Below are 23196 nucleotides of genomic sequence, written 5' to 3'. Positions count from 1 at the left end.
CGTTTGCTCAGGATCCCTCTGTGTGTGCTCAGAAAAGCATTTGATACTGATATGGCACTAATTCACCACCACAGTGGGGGGAATTCACTTACAATTGCTCTGTGCTAACAGCTATAAGCAGTGATAATTAATAGCTCCTAATTGCTTAATCAGTGTAAAGTTTAGACTATGTCATATGTGAAGGTTTTTATTTTGTGTGGATGAGTAAACCCCCAATTAATGCATCGAGTCATACAGCCTTACCAGTGCTATCTGTTCCAGGCAGAGGAAAATAACCAGGTGTCTTCGTTACCCCCCTCAGGTCCCTTTCTGTAGTCGTTACTGTGGCCTGAAGACATTTTTCTGTAGCAGCTGAAGTAATGTTAACAGTGAGCTTCCTATCAGCTCAGGAGCTGTCAGTGATAGATATGAATCCACCAGCCTGAGCCCAATTGGTGCTGCTGACATGCTCTTCTTGACTTTCCATTTATTTTCTTTACCTCTGGTGGCCAATCTCTCTTAAATCAAACTGTGTCTGCCACCAGTGTATCTAGCGATACTTGGTAATTTTGCAGTTCTCAGCAGATCCCCAGTCCCTGTGCGCGCACAAGGGTTGTCTCTGTCCCACGTTACTCAAGAAAATGCATCCTCCTTTGGTATTACAGGTTTTGTTTCTTCGTGCTGGTTCAAGTTTTATCTCTGTTCCTCTCCTCACTCGCCCTCGCACTGTCCCCGTATCTCTTCCTGTGCCTGTCCTTTCAGGATGTATCTCTTGGATTGTTTCATTTCCCAGACCTATTTCCCATGCCGGTTTCTTTTCAGACTGGCCTGTTGCCTGAGTCCCTCTCCATTTGTGTGCGTCTCTCTTCTTATCTACTGAGGAAGATGAGGGGAAGATAGAGGTGCTGAATGGCAGAGTTGGACAGTCCTATTGGAAAGTGATGGTTAGAGGGAGTTTGCTTTCACCTTTTTGAGCTCCAGTGGTCCCCAGATGCACATGCCTGGTAGTTAGGGGATGTGTGCTAGAAAGCTTTGACTTATGGGTGGTGGTAGCATCACAAAGAGGTGCTGTGCTTTTCCACTGTGGTAGGTGTTCATCAAATGCTGATGCTTTGCAGATTTCACTGTAAAGTGGATCCCGTAAATATTGCACAAGGTACCTCTATTGGGCATGGAGACTTTGGGGTAGAAGCAATGATATAGCTATGAGACAGAAAGGTCAGTTGAAGTGCTGCTATTTACCACTATAAGAGTAACAATATCAGTGCAGGTGCAGCTTGGTAAAGAAAAGCCTGAACTTTATAGGGACTAACCCCATGTTGGAAACTATTGGTGATACATCCTGAAGTGAACTCATCTGACATCAGTGAAAACAGCATAGTTGATAGCAGTAGAGGAATTGACGCTCAGATTACTGTGTCCCATAACGCTTCTACAGAGAGGAAGAGAAAATGAGCACTAGGTATTTCTATAAGACACTTTCTTCTATTACAGAAAGTTTTGCTTTCTCTTGTGACATGTGTTGCTCCTGCCATGAAGACAGGAAATCCTGAAAAGTGTGACTCTCAGGTAATTAACTTTCAAATCAATAGAAGAGATCTGAAGGCTAGTACAGGGCTGATAGAAATGCAAAATGAGTTTTACTTAACAAAGAAGTGTGAATGAATGAATGAATGTGTGACAATAGGAATAGTCAGACAAGGACAAGGGAAAGTATTACAGCTTGATAAAGTCAGAACAATTCATCACAATAATACTGTCTTTAATTCTTGTTAGGGCTGTGCTGCAGTGTTTGAATTATATTTTGATTTTGTTATCTCTCCATCCATAAATCTAAGGAGTTTTAGCTAGCTGCCTAGAAAAACAATGCGCAAGTTGTTTAAACCTTCTGTCCCATCTAAGCAATGGGAAGAGGAGACTGGGACTCTTACTGCACAGTATGCTTGGAACTTCTTGGACCTTAGGGCCAGTTATGCCTAGAAACATCTATATGGCATCTCTAGCATTTTTGCAGGAGTCACTTTTTTAGGTGAAGGATGAGTTTATAAGTAGCTTACAGAAGCTAGTAAATTATTTATAGATGTTTTGATAGTTAATTATTTTAGACTACTAGGTAAGTAAAGAGGCTGCTTATAATCATGGCTTGTAACCATCAAAGCCACTTTATTTTGGCTGTGTTTATTCACACTTCAGTATTAGCGTGTTGCAGATATGCAACATTATTTATTAATTATTTATTAACATGCTAGAAACCAGCTGTAAATGCAAGCTTTGTGCAAAGTGAGACCATTTCTTCTCTTATTTTTGCTTGCCTTCTCCTACTGAGAGAGGTCTGCTTGAGGCAGCTGGCATAGCTGATGGGGAAGAAGCAGTGTTTCTTCTCTGTACTGCACTGAGCTTAGAGCTAAGAGGACGACTTCATTTTTCTTGTCTTGTCAGTAACTTAATCCTTTGTGGTTTTACTGTTCCTGAAATAATAAAGTCAGTCTGGAGCCAAAGGAAAGTCCTTCTCAATTCTCAGGAAAGCGCAAGGATGAAGTAACCTTGGTCTTTCCCAAGCTAGTGAGCAAATGTTTTCTGCTGGTGACTTTCCCCAGCTGGGAGAGCAGAAGTATGCCCGCAAATAAAACTCCGTCCTGGAAGTTACAACAATGGTACTCTGCACTGAGTCTATAACGAAGACCTGTTGCAGTAGTATTGGCTAAGAGAAGACAAGCCCAGGGGACGAGCCATTGGTTTTCTGCGTGGAATTTGCTAAAGCAAAATTAATTCTCATGTTCCAGTGGGAACCTGCCCTTTCTAAACTTAGATTTCATAACAAACCCTGTAAAAATTATGTAAGCCTCCTTTTAACTCCTTCCCTCCTCCTCTGCAATCTAATGAATAAAATGTCATCGCGTATGCAAAACAATGCTACCATTCAGAAGCAGAAATGTACTCCAGCATCACATCTGTAACGAGGCAGGAGACTTTTCCAGGTTCTTCCTCTCTGTATCTCATTTAGAAAAGAAAAAAAAACCTTCTTATGTGCCTTCACTAATGTGCAGGAATAAATGAATGGGCAAGGTAGTGCTTGCAAGGTAGAGCCCTGCAGGAAATTTTTTTTTTGCCATATTCCAGCTAATTCTTGAATCACTGTTTGATTGTAATAAGAAGATATACAATGAGTTGTTACAGATGTGCTGTTTCACTGCGGCTGGGTGTTCCTAGGTCCCATCAATTGCCACCAGGACTTCAGCACACTTAGCATCTTTTTATGTCAAGAACCAGTGGAGGAAATCCTAGGAAGGAGTTCTACCTCTTTACGTTCCACTGCATCAAAACAAAAGGAAGAACACTTCCCCAGTTTCATGGTTTGCCATTTGTTCATTAGTTGTTTCTTTTACCCTTACTGCCGTATGTTGGAGGGTTTTAGAATATTTTAGAGATGCAAGGAATAACGAGAATAATTTATTTTATGCCAAGAATTGTTTGATAAATCTTAAATCTGTTGGTTCACTACAATCTAAAAATCCTAAGCAGCATATACAGAAAGGTCTGTGAGAAGTAGTATAATTATTTCAAAGACCTTGTCAGTCTTAGGGCCAATAGATTTATTATCGTTTAAGCCTGACATACAGATCTAATCGTGAGACCTGTTCCTCACATGAATGCTCCCTATGCTCCTGGCTACTTATGTTGATGTCCATGGGACTGTTTTTTTGTTAGATTTACAGAGCTGATCTTTAATGGGTAGCAATCTGTCCTTATTACAGTTGGGAAAAACAGGTGAAATATTGAGTTACGCGAGGGCAGAATCTGGACCAGTTCATACTGAGAGCAAAGAAAGTTATTTTTCTTTTTAAACAAACAAACCAATATAGACACAGTATTTGGGGGGACTTTTGTTTTTGTTTTTAATTCTCAGTATATTTGACCTTCAAAAGGACATGTAACAATGCAATTCAGAGGTGTGCTGCCTACAAGCTCAGCTCCTTGTTGTGCTCGCACAACTGAGAAAAGTGAAAACAATGAAGCAGATACTTTGAGTTCCCAATAAGAAAAAAAAGAAAAGTGGCAGCCTTTTCTTCCTATATTGTTAAATATCTCTATTTAAATGTGAATGATCATCTGACACTGCCAAAGTCATGAACCAGGAAGCAGGTGTGCAAGTTAAAAAAAAATCTTTAAGTTATTTTTGAAGATGCTGGATCACTTTCATTTCCAGAAGGAGTAGATTTTGCTGAATACATTTTTGGTTGTGTACCGAGGGTCAGCTCAGCACCTAGGAGTTTCAAATACGAACATTTTTATTTTAAGTGTAGCTTTTGCAGAAGTGTGGGTGGCCTCTCTAGTTAGAGATCAGTTGGAGGGGTGATTGAAGTTTCTTCTGTGTTATCTCACTGCACGTACTGCAGCGGAGAGCCCAGTGCATACAGTACATTTTGGAAGGGCGTAGAATCCAGGGACGGAAAGAGGAAGAAACAGCCAAGCTGGTGCCTTGTTCTGCCTCAAGAATATGTGGTTACAAGTGATCTGTGCAGTGCTGCATCTAGCTGCAAGACTTTTGTCTTTTCCCTAAGGTCCAGACCCCTTCAGCTAGGCAGAATCGGGCATAAAAGTCTTGCAAGAGGAGGCTCTGTTGTCCGTGGGTTGTGGTTCCTCCCTAGCTGCCCCCAGCAGGGATGCTCTGGCTCAGGTGAGGACCAAGCAAAGCAAGTGGTGGAAAGGTTGTCTGAACGTGCATCCGGGGCCCTACACTTTCTCCTTCCCACTCTTCTGTTGGTCAGGGAGACACAGTTTATAAACCCACTTCCTGGGGATCATTTTTATTCATTTGGATGAGCACCAAAGCCAACAAACAAACTTAATCTTGCTGAGCCTCCTCTGTTAAAATTCTTCCTTTAATTTGCTGTTTACTTCACCTTCTTTTAAAACTTCCATTCTTATAAATCAATATGGATGTATTTGCTTTCTGCACAGGGTTCCAGTAGTCTCTTAATAATCATAATAATCATTATTACTGATTAAAGTTGCATTATTCATGCCAGATGGAGTCCCCTCCCTGTCAGCCAGAATGAGTTTGCATTATGTAGTTATAGTACATTTGTGATCTAAAGAAGCAGATGGCAGAATGTGACAGCAAATTATGTGCTGGTGATGTCAGCAACAACGCTTCCTGAGTATAAGTGCTTTAAATGAACATGAATGCAGCAAGGAGCTGGTAGTTTTAACAAGGTAGTTGGCATACAGTGTGGTAATTACTGTACAACATCATCAATAGCGCCATGAATGCTGTGCCATTGCCGAGGGAAGAACGCTAGCTTTGAAAAAGTAGTGGCAGAAGGTCCAGCTTTACACAACTATCACAGTGGGTTTGCTCAGCTGTATAACGTCTCGTAGGTATAAGCACACTGCTAGCATCAGAGCAGTGGGTTTTTTTTGGGGTGATCCAACCTTAGCTGAGAGACAATTTGCATTTCTCTCCAATGCTATCTCCCATCAGGGCGTGTGGGAAGTATTTGATTTAATGTAATGGAGCAGTGTTAGCAGCAGCTGCTGTTAATACAGGATGGAAAAGTAAGCTTTTGGATGAGGTTCAAAGGGGAAATTCGCTTAATAGAATCTCAGCAGTATTCAGTGATGAATAAAAGTTTAATCAAAGATGGGGTTAGGTTCCTGTGGTCAAAAGAGCAGCGCTAAGGACTGTGCGTAGCCTTTAACGATGCTATTGTTGGGTTTCTCGGTTCATCCTTTCAGGTCTGGCTCGGTGTAAAGGGCTTGGCTGCCTACACCTCAGGCACTGCCACCCCTGGGTTTTAGCAGCTGGGGCACAGGGTGCAGTGTGTGCAGGGTCTCCGTGTGTGCTCTGGGAGCGTTCAGCATTCAGGAGGGAGAAGCACTGAGAGCAGGAGTGTGACAGAGCTCTGGCCACGTCTGGATGGGAGCTGCAGAGTAAGGTCTCCATTCGCTTGCAGTCAGGACTGGTGTGGGACCATCCGAGTGTTTTCTCAAATAATGTTAAGATGCATCCAGAGGAGGGTGTGCCAGTTCTTCTCCGTGCTTTCCATTTCCTCACACAGTGGTCAGCATTTAGCCATGAAATGGAAGATGTGAACTCGTATCCCTCTTCAGTCAAGGCAGGTTTCAGTCAGTAATTGCTAGGTGGTTTATAACAGTTTATAAAAGCTACCATTGGTAACTCTTCCTTCTCCATCTGTATTTTACAATGAAAGCACCTACAGTTCCTTTTGTCTTGAGGGCCTAAACCTGTCAGTATGTGGAAGGACAATGTAGAGCATCACATGAGGTTCCTTCAGAAGCACAACCACAGGCAACTAGAAAACCAGCAGTCAAAAAAAGAGAGTTCCTGTGAGCTTAGCTGTCGCTGGGGTTAAGTGGTTCCACAGGGGGCATATCCTTTAGCAAGTTATTGGACATGAAGATTGTGCAAGCTTTTAGGGGAGGGGGGTGGCTTTTAATCAAAGGCACTGAGTGCATTGCCCTATTATTCAGATGAAATTGAACATGAGATAGATAGATATTATCTCTAGCACAGCCGTCCGTCCTCCTGTGGAGGAATGAGTGGATCTTACATAGGACGTAGAGAGCAACAGTAATAGCACTGGGTGATGAAATTGTTCCTCAGTCCTCCAGGCTTGTTCATTTTTTTTTGTTTTAAAATGTCCCAGTCATTATACATAGCAGAGAAGTATTTAGGGTATAAAGCGCTTAGATAAGTACCCATATTTTATATATGTTTGACACCAATTCTGGCTATTTATCTGGGCCTTTTTACAGGCAGTGTTTCAACCTTGGTAAAGCATAAAAACCCTCCAAAGACAAGACGGGCCCTCCTCTTCCACAGTTGCTGGATATTGAAAAAATGAAAGGAAGCCACATTTCTAACCTCCCTCTCTTTCTGTCTGTCCTGAAGGTGGTCGATGCCACAAGTCCTGCACAGGCCGATGCTGGGGACCCACAGAGAATCACTGCCAGACCTGTAAGTATGCAAAAGTCTGAGAAATGAAGGACTGAAAAATGATGTAACAGGGATGCTACATTTTTGTAATTGTGAAGAGATACTATAAATTCTGGTTTTAGTATAATTCTAAAATATTTCAAGGTTTTTTTCTGTATGTTTTTACCAACAGATGATCTGCTTTTTTTTCACCCATGTGAATTTATGTTTCTCTTTCCTCCCTTGTGCTTTCTGAAAACGCTTAAGCTAACTTGAATTTTCTTTTCACTTCTTGGCGGCACCATGGAGCATGGCTCCTGAGAATATTGACGGTTATTTTGGAATACACCGAAATGAATACTGCAGGAATAGAAAAAACTACAAGGCAGAGTTGGAGATCTTTAATGACAGCCTGATGCTGCAAAGTTCCTAATGCCAAAACACTCTGTTAATTTCAGTGGGAGCCTGGGAATATTAGTAGTCTTGCAGAATTGTTATCTTTATAATAACTCAATGTATTTCAGTTGTACTGAAAGAGAGAATAATAGGGGGTTTTGTGAAGGAAGTAGTAAGTGAAGGGTTGTTCACAATGTCTCTATGTCCTCTTGAATTTAGAGAGCTTTAAAATGAAGAAAAAATAACTATACTGAGAGAGTTTCTTCCTTGTGTGCTTTCAGCTCCTTTGGATAGGCACTAAAGAGCTGGAACTGCAGTCGCAATATTAGCAATTATAATTGCGAGCTATCTTTTCCTACAAGTTTTTTCTTTTTTTCCTTCTTACAGGAATAGAGCTATCCTTTACATTAACTTTCTTTGAAATTTGGGAGAGTGGTAAATTGGTTGCGTTTACTGGAGTCCACTCTTCCTAGAAATGAAATGGTTGCTGATCTCTCCCCCAGAGAGCACTGCTGTAGCTTGAGCTTGATTCCTTGGTGAGTTGAAGATAGGAGGAAGGGATTGTGGCGAATTAACCACTATCAAGCGAGCACACCAACTAACTCTCTGAACTGATGATAGCCCAATGGCATCTGCCTTTTTTGTTGGAAATATTAGGAACAGTACAACTCTGCCGTTTTGGTTTTTTTTTTTTGACTGCTCGGAGCAAGAGATAAGAGGAAATTAGAAATTGCAGACAGCTTGACATAAACGTTTTACAAGTGAGCACAAGCAGGAAATCCAAGCTGACCTCCTGACCGTGGCAAAGCGAGGGGCAGAGGCGACGGAGCTGTGTGCCTGCAGAGGCTCTGCCGCCCTGCCAGGCGCTGGTTTTCATTCAGGAGCGTCAGCTGATGTTTCTGGCAAAGCTGATCAAAGTTACAGCTCCACTAAAGTTAACGTGTTCTTACATTACTGCTTCATATTGAACTTTATCTGCAGGTGTGATTAAAAATGCTTTAGGACAAGTTGTAGGAATAACTGTAGAATGAACCAGGTACAGTGATGCTAAACAGATTCTTGTGTATCTGAATTGAGCTAGTACGTCTCCTTCCTTTACTGGCAGTCCTTATGAAAGCCCCAAAGAAGACAGTGCTCAGAAGGCCTCCTTATATCAAAATTATGTGCTGAAGCAGATAATGGAAAGGGACTTAAACCCTAGCTGACCACATTATTTTATATCATGGTTAGGTTAGAATTAATTAACGCTGGTTCTTTCTCTGTCCTAATGAGAAGCCTGTTTGTCTATGAAAGCTAGTAACTCTCTAAGAACCTGGGTAATTCATCCAAACTTGAGTAGAGTTATTCAGACCTTACGTGGTTAGCTTACCCAAGAATACTCTAAAACCTTGGCACTTATATTAGGATGGTATGATCCTGGCTCAGGCCTTGGCTCCGGGAAGCAGAGACTCCAGCCTTATCTAAAGTTGGAAAGTCCAACTGGACTCTGTGTGGCTGCAGAAGTCCATGTGGCAGGATCAGCTCCCATGGTCTCAACCTCTACAAAGCATTGCTCTCAGATGAGTGAACTGATTTGGTGGATTAATGTAGTAATACCAGAGAGAGAAAAACTTATCTGCAGTGTTGTGAAGTCAGAAGCTTAGCAGAGCTGCATGGTAGGTTTGCTCCAGGAGTGACAGCTATCTTTCTCTTCACAGTGACTGCCCTCTCAAATCCAAACAGTGGGGACAGGCTAAGGCACAACCGTGGATTTAAAATAATAAACTATGGAAAGATACACCATCTAAGTTCCAGGGAGATACACAGATCACAGATTTCTAATTTGAAATAGCTACTCTATGTCCTTTTACCTTCAAGCACACTCTGCAGCCTCTGATTGTCAAGGACAGGAGTTAATTTTATATCAGACACTTCCTCTTTGCCTCCCTGACCTCGCTGCACCTTGGGTAAACAGCAGGATTTAAGGGAGAGACTGAACATCAGGCTGGCAATGGGCATTTCTTCATCACACTTGCTCGAAATGTGTTTTCCTGCAAACTCTTTGAAGCCGAGAACATGAGTAGGGACTAAAAACATAAAAATGCAGGTGGTGCCGTGCTTTTGCTGCCTTCATTTCTGACTTTAAAAACATGCCTGGCTTTCAAGCTCATAAAAGTTATTCTTAGATACAAGCTGGAGATAGGATGAATGGTATCACAAAACAGAGCGTATACCTTAACGTAGTCACCTTGGGGATGCATATCTTTCAAGCGCGTGTAGGAAAACACTTCAGCAGTACTACATCCCAGCGTCAAACTATTTTGTTCCTAGAAACAACTCAGAGGTATGTCTGCATTTTCATAATTTCTTTTTTTTTTACTGAGTCACTGAGGCAAAAAATTCTAATAAGCCTCCCCCCCAAGATAAGATTTAAATTATTTTCCTGGGAAAGGATAAAAAATGAAAGATCTTACTCCATGTCTTTCATTTCAAATTACATATGGAAAAAATCAAAATCCTTTTGTTTTTTGCATGAATATCATCTACCTAGCTTCTTACGTTGCCTTCCAGCAATGTCTGTCTGTACTTCTAACTCTATCTGAAACACCACCTGCATCTAACTAAGGTCTCTCTAAATGTGACAAGAAAATTTACATATTTAAGAAAACAATAAGAAATTTAAAATAAGCTGTTCTATTAGGAGGTAGAGAAGATGTAACTTCAGGGTACTGTTTTATGCAATTAACAATCCATTTTTCTTTTATAATTAAATTATTAGTAAATATTAATACTGAACATTTAAAAGGTAGATGGTATTCTTTGTTTCAGTGTCAGGAAAGGCTAATGTGGAAATACTTTTTAAAAGAATGTATTTTTCAAAGAGTATTGGGCACCCACGAAATAGAATGTAAACCCCTTTAAGAAAACAGAAGAACAAATGCTTTTGAAGTTACTAATCAAATTTGAAAATCTATGGTTAGGTGGTTACTGGTTTTGCTGTTGATTTCTGTTAAGAGTTTGGTGGTTTTCTACTTTTTGTATGAAAAGAAATTGAAGCTTTTACAAATTGAATACATTATTTTATTCAAATGACAGGTTATACACTTTGTCCTAGAGGATGTAACTGAAACAAAAGAGAAAAATCTAAATTAAAATATAGGCCCAACTAAGGGAATGCAAAAAAGGCAAATAGCCTTTAAATCAAACCCAAAACATAAACATTCAGCAAATGTAAAATGCTCCGTGACTATGTATGTGTACAGGAGTTTGGCCCGAGAATAATTGTATTTATACAGTATTTGTGCAACTAATGTTGCTGAGAAAAAGAAGATGCCGATGCAGTAAGTACCCAATTAGAGCAGCAAAAGGCAAACGGGAGACTAGCGGGGGAGACAGAAAGAGCTGAACCAGCAGGCTTAGATCAATCAGGGTAACCCAGCATTTTTGCTTGGAGCCAGCATCTTTAATTAAAATCCTTGTATTTCTCTAATAACTTTGCATGTTTGTAAGACTTTTTCATTGATTTCAGTTACTTCCCATTTTTTCCTTCATAGATTTGTAGTGCCCTGACATAATTAAAGATTAAGGGAAACAATGAGAGATTGATTAATTGCACACATATATGAAGTGCCCATTCCACCCTGTCCCCAACACAGCTTATTGCTATATCGCAGTGAAATACTAGCAGAGATTGACAGTCGATGTTCTGCACTCCCCAGAAACCCATCCCAACTCATGGCATGTTTTTTCAAGACCTTGGTGTTTGCCACTGTCCTTTGCTGTCCCAGACCCAGCTGTGACGGTTCTGTGCAGCTGAACCCTCAGATTTCTTGGGATCCCACAAAGGGTCAGTAGGTGTCAGGGTGGGTAGTTGTGCTGACCCTTAAAAGTCTGCTTCAGAACTTGGGCCCTCAGCTGTGATTAGTGAAGGCTCTCCTCACAGTTATGTTCGGTGAAGAAACAAGTATCTGGCACCTAGAATTCCTCTAGGGTCTCAGCCCAAAACTCCTGGATCTCATGTATGTGTCTGGGCTGCAAGAAGGATGTGATGTGAGCGCTCCTGATCACCCCTGTCCACCAGCTCCCTTGTGAACAGTGTCCACACTAGGTAGCAGGAGGAGGAGGAGGTTGGTGTTGCTCCACTCCTCTCTCAGGTTGCAGCAGGGCTGCTCTGGGTTGACGCTGCCTGTTAGCAGCTGCTGCCCAGTTCCCTACCATCTGTCCCCACTCTCCTCTCAGCATCATCTTGAGCCACATGTCCCTGAACATTTAGTTTCATATTTTGGATAATATTTACCTTACATTTCACTCTTTTGGATAGGTCTTGAGTCACAGCTATAAAATCAATTGATTGCGTTTGGAGGAAAGTTTTCTGGGAAAAAGCTTGCTATCTTTTTAAACCACTGCAGCTATGTACATTTTCTGTATAGGGTTACCCCATGATAATGATGGCAGGAAGCTGAACTGTTCAGTTATGTTTATTGGAATCTGAACAATCAGATTGTTTTGAGACTTCAAACAATACGTAGTATTGCCTTCTGTTTGTTTTGCTTTGGGGAAAACCCTTCATTGCAGACTGTCTTGAATATGAGTCCGAAAAAACATTCAGAGCCCACTAAGCTCTTTTCTGTGTTGGTGTGTGCTGCCACTGAAGATATCTGACAGGTCCTCCTCTGAGCTGGACCCTCAATAGCAGTTATAATGCAAATACAGTGTGCAGTGAACCAGAAGATAAATACGGTATGTTGTGGCCTTTTCCTAGAATGAACTGTTGGCGTTTCTGTTGGCATTGTTTGCTTTACCAGTAAAATAAACAATTAGGGAGGAACAGTGACAAACCTTTGCTGTAATTGTAAATTTTGCAAACCACTTTATAACTTACTAGTCTTCATGAAAACGCACAATGTTCCCTATCCTGAACAGCGTGGTAGAGGCCTTCATTAAACTGGTGCCGAATCGTAAGCAGAGGATGCTTTCTGAAGGCACTCTGTTTAAGTACTGTGCTGAAAAAGAGGCCATAGCCCTCCGGGTAAGTCCTTGTACGGGGGGTGCTCTTGCTCTTCTTAAAAAGGAAAACATACTCTGGAATAAATTGTTGTAGTCTAAGTTAAGGATTTTTTTTTTTTAAATTACAATATCTGTAACTTTATAGGTTGCACAAGCCTTACAGTGGGTCTCTAGGGGAGGGTGAATAAGTTAGATAATTTTGTCCTAGCCTAATAGTGCGAAAACTGCTGAAAAGATGTCAGTAAATTGCTTAAATCCATTGCTGTGGTTGGAGGTCGTTTCCCACCGCTGTTTAAGCTATGCAGCCTAGGGAAGCACTATTATCTGCAGCTCAGCTTGAAAGAAGTGTGTAATCCTGCAAATACAGATCTTGGCTCGCTAAAAGTAGTAGTTCGTGAGCTGACAAGACAGCCATGCCTTTTCTGAATATGCCCAGGGGTGGTCAGCGTGGTTTGTGGGCACGGACACCAGGCACGGGAGTGGCAGGTCCCTCCTCCGCTCGAGGCAGGGAGTTCACCTCCTCAGGGCTTGCTTTTGGGGAGGCAGTGGTGGAGGATTCCCAGTACCTCTTGCAGCTGATGGTGTGGGACACGCTGCTGGGACTTGGCCTCTTTGCCGTTTTAAATGTCTGCCAGGAAACCTCCTCCACAGGGAAGCTTGACCTCCTCCACAGTGGACATCTTGACCTGCTCCCAACAGCAGCTGGCACTGAGGTAAATAAATTATAATTGAGTTAATTAGGTGGCTCATACTAATTGTCTACACAGAGGTGCTTTACACCAAAACTTCCTAGGTTTAAGCAAAGTGTTAAATTGCTGTGGAGCAACAGCGAGGAATGCTTTTTAAGAGCATCCTGCCAGTGAGTGACTGTGGCATGCTGTCATGTCCTCTTCCCTTTTCCTGTGGTAATGGCATTGATTGTATCCACCTGAAATTTGGCTCCTTGGCTCTCTGCCTATAGTGCAATTAAAAAAACAAACAAACAAAACAAAACAGAAAAGAAACAAAGGAAGTGCGCTGTAACATTTTAGGCCGTGACAGGTGGGGTGGTGCTGGTGAGGGGAACCTGGGCCCTGTGCCCTCTGCCTGCAGAACCTCCTGGAAGGGGCACTGAGCATGTGCAGTGGGGCGGCAGCCATTTTAGTGCCCCCTGGGCTGCTGCCACAAGGAATGGTTCTGTGTGTGGCCTCGGGGCCAACCCTGCTGCTGGCAGCTGTAATGCCAGTCAGAGGGGCAGAAAGTGGTGGCCGAGGAATGGTCATTTTAAAAAATGAGGTACACATGGTTGTGAATGATCACAGTGTAAAAGGGAGGCAGAGCGTTTCGGTGGTGCCCCTTGGCTCGGGGGCCAACTCTTTGTTTGAGGAGCAACAGAAATAAACGCAGAGGGTTTGGGTCATGGGACAGGATGAAATGAGCATCCTCCGCTTCAGTGCCTCTCCACTGATGGCAGAAGGGGAGCCTCTGGCAAATAGGGTCCTCCGTCAAGTCAGGAGGACTCCGTCAAATCTGGGACTCGCCTCCCTCTGATATCAAAGCAGATAGTGACTGGTCCAGTGCAAATCAAGGCGCTATGGACCAATTTCTGAACTGGCAGAAAACAATCTGCAGTCACTGACTAAATGAGGTCTTCATTAGTTTTCCTGAGATGAAACTGTCCCTGTCAGCTAATGGTGTGGTGGGGGGGGTACTGCGACGTGTGTGTTTTGCTTAACATATGCCACTGTTTTATATCTCTGTCCTAATGTTTACCAATACTGTTACTTAAATAAACAAATCCTTTTAATCTGTTTCTCTATCAGTGTTGACATCAAGTGCCTTTACAGAAATTTCCCTTATTTCTTAAATCATGTTGCATAAGGCACAAAAGTGTTTTCTGTCTGGGGGCTTGCCTCTGGTATCAGCAAGAATTACTCTAAAAATGCATCTTTCTATTCTGTAGATTATAAATGATGACTTCTCTTTGGTTATTTACATTTTTATGTCCTAAATAAATATTGTGTATATCAAGAAGCTTTGGTATTACCTTTAAGTATTTCCAGCAAGTAGTGGAGGGAATTTGGATTGGAAGCACTTACAAAGGAGTTACCGATACATTAAATAGTAGAATCAAGCAGAAAGATGGACAGAATTTTGCATTCTCTGGCTTCTTGAAAAGTGCTTTCCACAGAGAAGTAATTAAATGCTTTTAACAAAATAAATGGTGAAGGTTAATTACAGAAGTGTGACATCCCTGCTTTTATCAAAAGACAGCTGACAGCACAGCTTCCTGGTATTCTGTAGGTGGTGGTTTGTATAGTCCTGTGGACAATTTTAATTTCTTTTTCCATAAAATAAAGATAGATGCTATAGCCAAGTGAGAGGAGGAAGATGCTCTACTTGTCGACCATTCTTTGCACAAGACTAAGCCCTGAAGTTCAGTAGTGTAGTACAACTTTAATCACTGTGCTTTCCAGTTGGTAGAATATAGTTGTTTCCCTGTGAATGAAGGCTGGACAGTGTTATTTAGAAAAGGTGTAACTGGTGTTTCCAAATGTGTTCCAATCTGCAGGTTGTATTGTGTTCTGTTATCTCATTGCCTATTTGTCAAATTGGTTGCCATCAAGAACAGCATTTGGCTCTGAGATTTCTGGCCTCACGCTGAATTTCGCTCATTTACTCACGGAACTGGTGGGCTCTTCTGTTATTTTGTGGGTTGTTATTTTCTTTTCCATATCCTTCTATCAACTGTTTACAACAATTAATAATTTGAAAATAATATTCCACCTGAATTTCCAAGGGTAGGAGCAAACACTTTAAAAATTCTTCTCTGCAGTTCTGGAACAACATAGATGTTCCTAAAGAGGGTATTGTGAAAGTATTCTGGAGGTTGAGTGGCCAGTACCATTGAAGCAATTACCTTAAAACTTGTGGGTTTTTTCAGTATGCTGTTCGTTTTGTTGTTTTCCTCAGTGTGCAATTGAAGAGCTCTCTACTTAGTTCTGATTCTGACATGATTGTCTTCCCTGCTTCCTTCTAGTAACAAAGACAGTGTGTGCAGAGCAGTGTGACGGACGGTGTTATGGGCCCTACGTCAGCGACTGCTGCCACCGGGAATGCGCTGGAGGCTGTTCTGGACCTAAAGACACTGATTGCTTTGTATGTGTGAGACTTCTCATTTTTCTTGTTGCTGGCGGTCACATTGTAAATTCTTAATGCTTTAATCCATGAAATTCACAATTTTGTCCCTTTTAATGTATTACAAGCACACTCCGAGGTTTAGGCTGCAAATTTTAGCATTTAATATTTTTCATGTTATGTTAACATCACTTATCTACTTAATATCACCCCTTAACAGATGAGATTTGTAAATACAGATTAGGAACCATTAATATGCTAATAGCTGTGATTTTTATCTTTTGCTTTGCTAAAATTAACTTCTAGAGGTGATAGGGAATTTTTAGAAGTATTTATCATTATGTTTGGCTTTTATTACTGATCTATGTGCTTTTTGTTTGAAAGTCAAGAATACAATTTAGCTTCTCTGTGAAAGGTGTTCCCTATTACTGCCAGACTTGATTTAAACTCAGCTTTTTTACTGGGCTGCTTCATAGTGGAGATGGAAGGAAAGTGGTTTCCAAAATACAGTACCTCCAATGCATGCTGCTACATGTGCTTTAGATGGAAAGAGGAAAAGGCTATCTTTTTCCTTAAAAAAAATAGACAGTCTGAACATATAGGCCTTTACACAAATGTGTCTTGTTTATAGTCCGTTATTAATAATAATGTAAGCCGCTTCAGAACCCAACACTGGTCTCAAAAATGTGTAGCTTGTCACACTGGGTTGCAGAGACAAGTTTTGCTGATGTTTTCAGGGGAAGCAAACCTAGGCCTAAAGAAGCCTAGAACTAGAACATGCACGGAGAGGTGGATTCTCAAAGGTACCCAAGTGATTGAAGAGACAAATATCTACAAAGTTGGGTAGGCTCCTTTTAAAATCTGCCAGATAGGATTGGGAGGAGGGATCTCCTGGTATGGACAATTGCAGATGTTTTGATACTGTAGGCAAGTGGATCGTAATGAACCGGCAAAAATGAATCTTCCCTGGCTGGACCTGAAGCTTGCTCACTGTTCAGATATCATTTGATAGTCGTAGGTCTTGTGCTTCAAAACACATTCTAAATGCTATTCTTTCACTGCTGATGAAATGCAGTGGTGGCGTGACTTAACTACTGATGGGTCTTACTAAAACTGTTCTTTGTGGCAGGGCTTTGCACAAGTAGGTATTCAGCACATGTGGTATGTCTGATCCAATGCTAGCTGCAAGTTCTGTGTTGGCTTTGGACTAGAGAGATGGGAAAATAACATGCTTTCCTGTGTCACATGCAATTTAAATAGGTAAAGGAAAGAGGAGAAATGCAGTTATTGTTCCCATATGACTGTTGAGGAGCATCCTCAAAGCTGATGTGTTGATGTGTATCCATTTTCAAAGGTTAAGGACAAGTTATCTGCAGCATAAGTTCTGTAATACTGCAGCCTGAAAGAAAATGAGCTAGACTTTCTAAATTGTGGCAGTTATGGAAATACGTATGCTAAAAATCAAGTATCATGTTTGTTCTGATCCAGCAGAGAAGCACCCAGGGCTTTATTCTCATTCACTCCTGGCCCAAGAGCAATGTAAAAGAAATTCAGCAGGGGTCTGGCAATTTCCAGAACTAGTCATTACTTGCTTAGTACACACTGGGTGAAAAGTGTAACCCTTTAGGCTATAGACAACTGTGCTTAGCTTTCAGCTGAGAGGTACAACTTTGTTTTTTCCCTGTGTATGTTCCTGTGCTTGCATTCACAAATTAGCGGCATTTAGCACCAAAAGCTAGAAGTTTGCATATATTATCAAAGCAATTATAAATGTATACAAAGCATTATAGTCATAAATTAAAAGTTCCCAAATCTTCTAGATGAGCTTTTCCTGAGAAGTGACATCTCTCTGAAGAGTATCCGTGTGCTTTACTTTATGAATTTGCTAAACCATTATCAGAGGATTGTCATGTACAGGATAGAGTATCTTTTAAGTTAACGGTGGATGTAAAAAATGTGTCAAGGAAACAAACTAAATTAATATTTATTAAAAAGCAAAAGTATGGTTTATGAAGCATTACAGATCCCTTAGCGTATTATGGCAGCTTGCAACAGCATCCTGTTGTAAATATGGTTTTAATATTTCCAGATAAAATTCATCCATCCTTCTCCATATGCTGCAATACAGTCATTTGCATATTCAGTTCTAAAAGCAAGACAATAGTCAGCATCTGACATAACTGCAAGCAAACATGCTAGAACAAAGTTTTAGAGCTGTTCTTATCTTGCATTCAAAACTAAACTAGATCTAAAACTTGAAATGCTTAGCAGGGCCTGGTTGAGTGCCCATCTAAACCAGAAAAGTGACACAACCCTACTCGTAGAGTGGACTTCCCATTCAGTTCTTAGGAAGGAAGGAAATTACTTTATTTATGCTTGGGGGAAAAAAAAGAAAGTCTGGTTCTGTGAGAAACTGACAGTTTTTGTAATATGCATTTTAAAGAACCAGAAAAGGCAGGATTGGTTTGGCATACCTGCAAGCTCCTGAGGACTGTGGAAGCTCAAGCACCATGTTTGTCGCTTTCAGCAGCTGATTTTGTTCTTCTCCCTTGGTTACATTATTAGCCTCTCCCTTCTGAAATCTTCTGAGATGACAAGTAACCTTCCTTCAGTCCTGCTCCTCCTGATCTGAATGGAAATAAGAGCTGTTCGTAAAAGCAGCAGAACAGAGGCATTTTTTTTCTCTTTTCTCTCAGTCCCAGCCCTGGAATGGAGGGGACATGACACACATGTTGATATACTTGCTGACTCTTTAAAGATTCAAAACCACCTGTATTTTTTACAACCAGGAAAAGGACCAGAAGGGTTCATGCCTAGACTAAAACTTCTAAAGCAACCTGGCTTCTGGAAGACCTGTCCATGGCAGGGGAGTTGGAACTAGATGATCTTTAAGGTCCCTTCCAACTCAAACCATTCTGTGATTCTGAGACAGGTTAGTGGGGAAGCTGAATCCAGTAGCAGTGGTTGCTTAAACTGCTAGAGGGATCCAAGCCAGGCTACAGCTTTCATCTTCATATGAAATTTGGCATTTACAGTATGCTTAGTGAATATGACTCCAACAGTTTTTTATAAACTGTGGTTAAAACCATAGACACGATATGTGGTGATACAGAATGTCAACATCGGTGGGTTCTTTCCATTACTAATTATCAACCTTGCATGGTCAATTATTTTCCCTTCATACCATTACTCTATTGACACACTTGCCTCTTCATTTGTCAGGGCCCTGTCCTCTGTCAGCTGTGGGTGGCTGAGCTTGAATGCTAAGTGATAGAGTCCTATTTTCTTTTCTCAGTGTGTGAAGCAACTGACCTTGTTAAACTTGCCACTTAGGGAAACGACCCCCTCCTCTGCTAGCTCAAAAGAAGTTCTTATCCCTCTTGCTTTCTAATTGGGAATCTCAGTTTTCAGCTGGACAGTGGACTCATGGTGTAAGAAATCTAAAGGTTGGACCCCTGAAAAAGTCATTAGCATTTGTTTAGACTGACTATGATAAATAGCAGTTCACTCTTGCCAGTTTTAGAATGTCCTATCGAGTTATGAATTAGTTGATTGCTAGTAGTAACAATAGTTATGAAACAAATTACAGTGATGTTATGTTTTTGTAGGTAGTGCTGTAACAGTCAACTGTGTTTCACATTAAGGGGGCTCTGTGGCCCCCTTTTATAAGTAAGTCATGTATTTTCTGAGACCCTAGCAAGAAATCTAAGTAGCCAAAATGAAGGTTAGAATATATATCACATTCCTCACTGTTGCAACATGTCTGAACAATCAAACTGTATTTTAAACTAAAAAAAAAAAAACAAAAGTAGCTGTATAATTTAATTTAATACTTTTTTCTCCCTTGCTTTACAGGCCTGTATGAATTTCAATGATAGTGGTGCATGTGTCACGCAGTGCCCCCAGACTTTTGTGTACAATCCAACCACCTTCCAACTGGAGCATAATCACAATGCCAAGTACACCTATGGGGCTTTTTGCGTCAAAAAGTGCCCACGTAAGTGCTGTGTTAGCTGCCTTTTCCTGCAGTGATGGAAAGTTTGAGTTACATTTCAGGGGCCTTACAAAACAATAAGGGAATGAGAGCTAAGCACATAGTGCAATATTTCAAATCACTCCACATGCCCTTGTAGCCTGTGATAACTCAGTCACGTGTTAACTAAACGAAGTGACATTCTGAGTTGTTGATGCTTTCCAAGTATCCTATACTGCAGTGATTTTCTTAAAGAAAGGGAATTCACTAGGTTTCTGTTTTCTTGACCACCACTTGTTACATTCATGCTTTAGATCAGCATTTACAAATTTCAAAATGAACTGTTAAAATAGTGCCAAGAGGCCGTATTAGTTAGTGGGATTGTGAAAGGGTAGAAATTCCTGTTACAGAAAAATAACAGTCCACCACCAGTACTACCTGGCACCAAATGCTTTCATGATACTGTTGTCCTTTTCTTAACTTGGAATAACAATGGTTTGGCAGAAAGTTACCATAAATATTTTCTGAGCAGTTCTGTCCCAATGAGGAGAAACCATGCAATACTGACAGCAACAGTCTTGAATCTCCAGAGTAAAATTAGAGGGGAGGAGGGAGTTAAAAAAAGAATAATCCCACGCATGTAAAAAAACACATGCTTCTGAGATGCCAGACAGATGATGACAAGTAACAGAAAAATTTAGAGGATCATCACTTTACATAGTCCTTGATACTGCTGTTTTAGTTAGAAAGAAAAATAAGGGAGACAGGATTTTTGCTCTCCCTTTCATTCCCACCAAGGTTTACAGTTCTGTTTTGCATTAATTATTTTATACATAAATTACATATAAGAAGGATGAGTAATCTATAATAAATGGAACTATAATTCAACCCAAAGCAAAATTCAAATTTTGCATCTCTGTGGAGAATTTCAAATTGACAGTGGACTGAGGGCTGTGGCTGTCGAGGCTTCATTCTGTCTAATAGACTGCCAGGTTTTTTGAAGGAAGATTTTTTTTTTTTTTTTTTTACAAAACTGGTATACCATGCACTACTTAAAGGATGTGATTCTTTGTCCAAATACTTAACTGAACTTTTATTTCCTTTTTTTTTCCTTTCTTGACATTATTAAGTTTTCAGTTAGGTAGGATCAGTCTATATCCCCTTTGGCAGTTGTTTTACAAGGCAAAATTGAAATGCTTGTCATTGTCTTGTGCAGTGTTCTATCCCAGATGTATATATTTGTGTATGTATGAAAGAGACAGAGCAGAGCATCTTGGTTTACTTCTGTCCAATTATTGTAACTTTTTTTTTTCCACAAATAATGATAAAAACAAATTAGGGGAGGAGGGGGGATCAGGCCTGACAATTCATGGATTTTTATAAGTCTCTGAAAACATGCCTAATTTTCTTGCTTATACACTTTTGAAAACACTGAACATTAAATGTTAATGTCAATGTGGAAGTGCTGAAGTAATTAATAATATGAATTGACATAGAGTCCAAAAACATGTGTCCCAGTATTATTTAGTCCAGTAGTTCCCTTTCTGCCAATATCTTCTTTTTCTCTTCAGACAACTTTGTGGTAGATTCCAGCTCTTGTGTCCGTGCGTGTCCAAGCTCCAAGATGGAGGTTGAAGAAAATGGTATTAAGATGTGCAAGCCCTGCACTGACATTTGTCCTAAAGGTGGGCAGTAGTTTAGTATAAATTTTCTTGAATGTGGTCTGTGCTGTAGTAGAGCAGAGCAGAGTGTTTTTTTGGCATGAAATACCCTTCATGAGTATGTTGTAGAATATTAATAGCCTTTGGATAGCCAAGAACTTTGAGCTGTGTAGGCTGTGTGTGAAGTATATACAATAGAATGAAAATTTATTCAGTTGTAATGGTAGTATAACCAAACCAATTACTTTTGATTAGATAAAAATGAAGAGGATTTCTCTGTTGGTTTTGGAGAAATCTGAAAGAATTCTTTATTATGTTATTTTAATGACAAGTATTTCCTGGAGGTGTTTTAGAGCTGTCCTTTTGTTATTCCAAAGGGGACCATACTAAAGCCCTGGCTTCAATGTATGGTATGTCTCATACTTGTCCATACAATGTTAGCTTTCCATTTATTTCCTCTGTTTTTTAAAAATGTCTCTGTTTTCTCAGAATCTTCTACCTCCTTTCTAAGTGTCTAAAACATAGACTAGAAGTTTTTCAGTGTTGGTGCTGTTGAGAAGACTGAAAATTATAGGTTACTTTGCTGTCCCAAGCTCCACTAGGGAGGCTTTCTGCTTCTTGCTTGAAGGTCTCGGGAGCAAAGCACCATCATGGGCCTATGCCACTTTTCAGTCTTAGTGGAAGCCATTTCTGGAAGGGAATTCACAATGATGCTACTGAAAAACTCTGTAAAGCAGCAGTCACACCACGTAGCTGAAACTGTCAGCACAGAGATCTCTGCCAAGGCAGGGTACTGACATGCTGAATTCTAAGTGAAGGCAATGTCCAGCCTTTTGATCTAATTGCAGTAAATAGCTTTTTTGCTGGATAGATAGTTTTAGGCATGAAAATACACGTGTTGTCTTCCTGTCAAGCTCTCAGCCTTACTCTGTGAGAAGGAAAGTTACCACATGTGTGTAAAAGGTTCAGGTGTACTGATGGTAGTTGCCATTAGAGGAGCCCAGTTAGGGAGACAGGATACATTACGTGATGGAAGTCATGAAGGATTTGTTCCTGGATTCATCATGTGTCCCAGAAAATGCAACTAAATTACACAGAAAGACTACACAGAGGAGTTTCCTCACTGGGTACCAAAGTTTCTCCAGACCCCAGTCACTTATTTGTTGGGACGATGAATAAAGAATTATTTGTACATCCTTTCTAAAGGACCTTATGGCATGTAAGTGGTTAAGTTCACAACTCCACCAGAGCAAAGGGGACCTCTTGAGCTGGCAGTGTTAAGACCCTTCAGTTTCTGCAGTGAGTAGTGCACAGATAAATGGTACGGCCACTGCGTACCATTAAGTTATCGACTATCTGTTTACAGCTGGCTTGAGTCGGATTTTGTGTGGTTCATACTTGCCTTTAGATCCAGTGTGAAATACCTTAACCTGTATGCCAGGATGTCCTTCTGTGGCAGGTACTTTAGCTTATTGTTTGTTTTAAATTGGCCTATGCTGCTTTGAGAGTGTGGGTAAAGGGTGCTGTTTTAACACCTCTCTGCTGCTTTATCTCTGAAAGAAATGAAGACTTATGTCTAGAAGGCACGATCTGATTCAGTAATTGTTTTTCCTAGTTCTTTACACAAACTCCTTGTTTTGGCAGCATGTGATGGCATTGGAACAGGGAGTTTAGTGTCAGCTCAGACGGTGGATTCCAGCAACATTGACAAGTTCATAAACTGTACCAAGATCAATGGCAACCTTATCTTCCTTGTTACTGGGATTCATGGGTAAGTGACAAAATGTTAAGATGTTATGTCGTGGTGCCAGCTGAAATGAATTGCGTCCACCTCTTAATGATGGCTGCAGGCTTCTTTTACTGAATAGCAGATCCAGAATAAATTAGTTTTCTGCTTTCCGTTATGGAGGAAACTGTTACCTTGATTCTTACGATTTAACCTCTGGGAAAAGAAAGGATGAAGCAGACCATTTGCACTAGAAAGAGAAAAGACAACTGTGATCTTTGGTGACTTTATGAGATCCTCGGTACTGGCTTACAATAATGGCTGATTAGAGAATCGAAGGGAGAAAGGGAAGTTACCTCCCGTTAGTTTGTTTTAAATTTCATATGACCAGCAGTCTAATGTGCAGAATATGCAGCCA

General features: G+C 40.7%; 1 protein-coding gene across 3 annotated transcripts in view; it reads left to right on the top strand.

Moving 5' to 3' along the window:
* ERBB4 (erb-b2 receptor tyrosine kinase 4) overlaps positions 1 to 23196 on the top strand; it is a 660540-nt gene that overhangs the window by 454039 nt on the left and 183305 nt on the right. For all 3 annotated transcript variants that reach the window (XM_068408108.1, XM_068408107.1, XM_068408106.1), the window contains exons 5-9: positions 6896 to 6961; positions 15321 to 15439; positions 19274 to 19415; positions 20963 to 21076; positions 22697 to 22823. In XM_068408108.1, coding sequence (XP_068264209.1) covers positions 6896 to 6961; positions 15321 to 15439; positions 19274 to 19415; positions 20963 to 21076; positions 22697 to 22823 — 568 coding nt within the window. The remainder of the gene's footprint in view (positions 1 to 6895; positions 6962 to 15320; positions 15440 to 19273; positions 19416 to 20962; positions 21077 to 22696; positions 22824 to 23196) is intronic.

Source organism: Nyctibius grandis, chromosome 9 (genome assembly GCF_013368605.1).
Source record: "Nyctibius grandis isolate bNycGra1 chromosome 9, bNycGra1.pri, whole genome shotgun sequence".
Taxonomy (NCBI): domain Eukaryota; kingdom Metazoa; phylum Chordata; class Aves; order Nyctibiiformes; family Nyctibiidae; genus Nyctibius; species Nyctibius grandis.
Note: the sequence above shows the minus strand (reverse complement) of the source record. Positions and strands in the feature narration are given on the sequence as shown.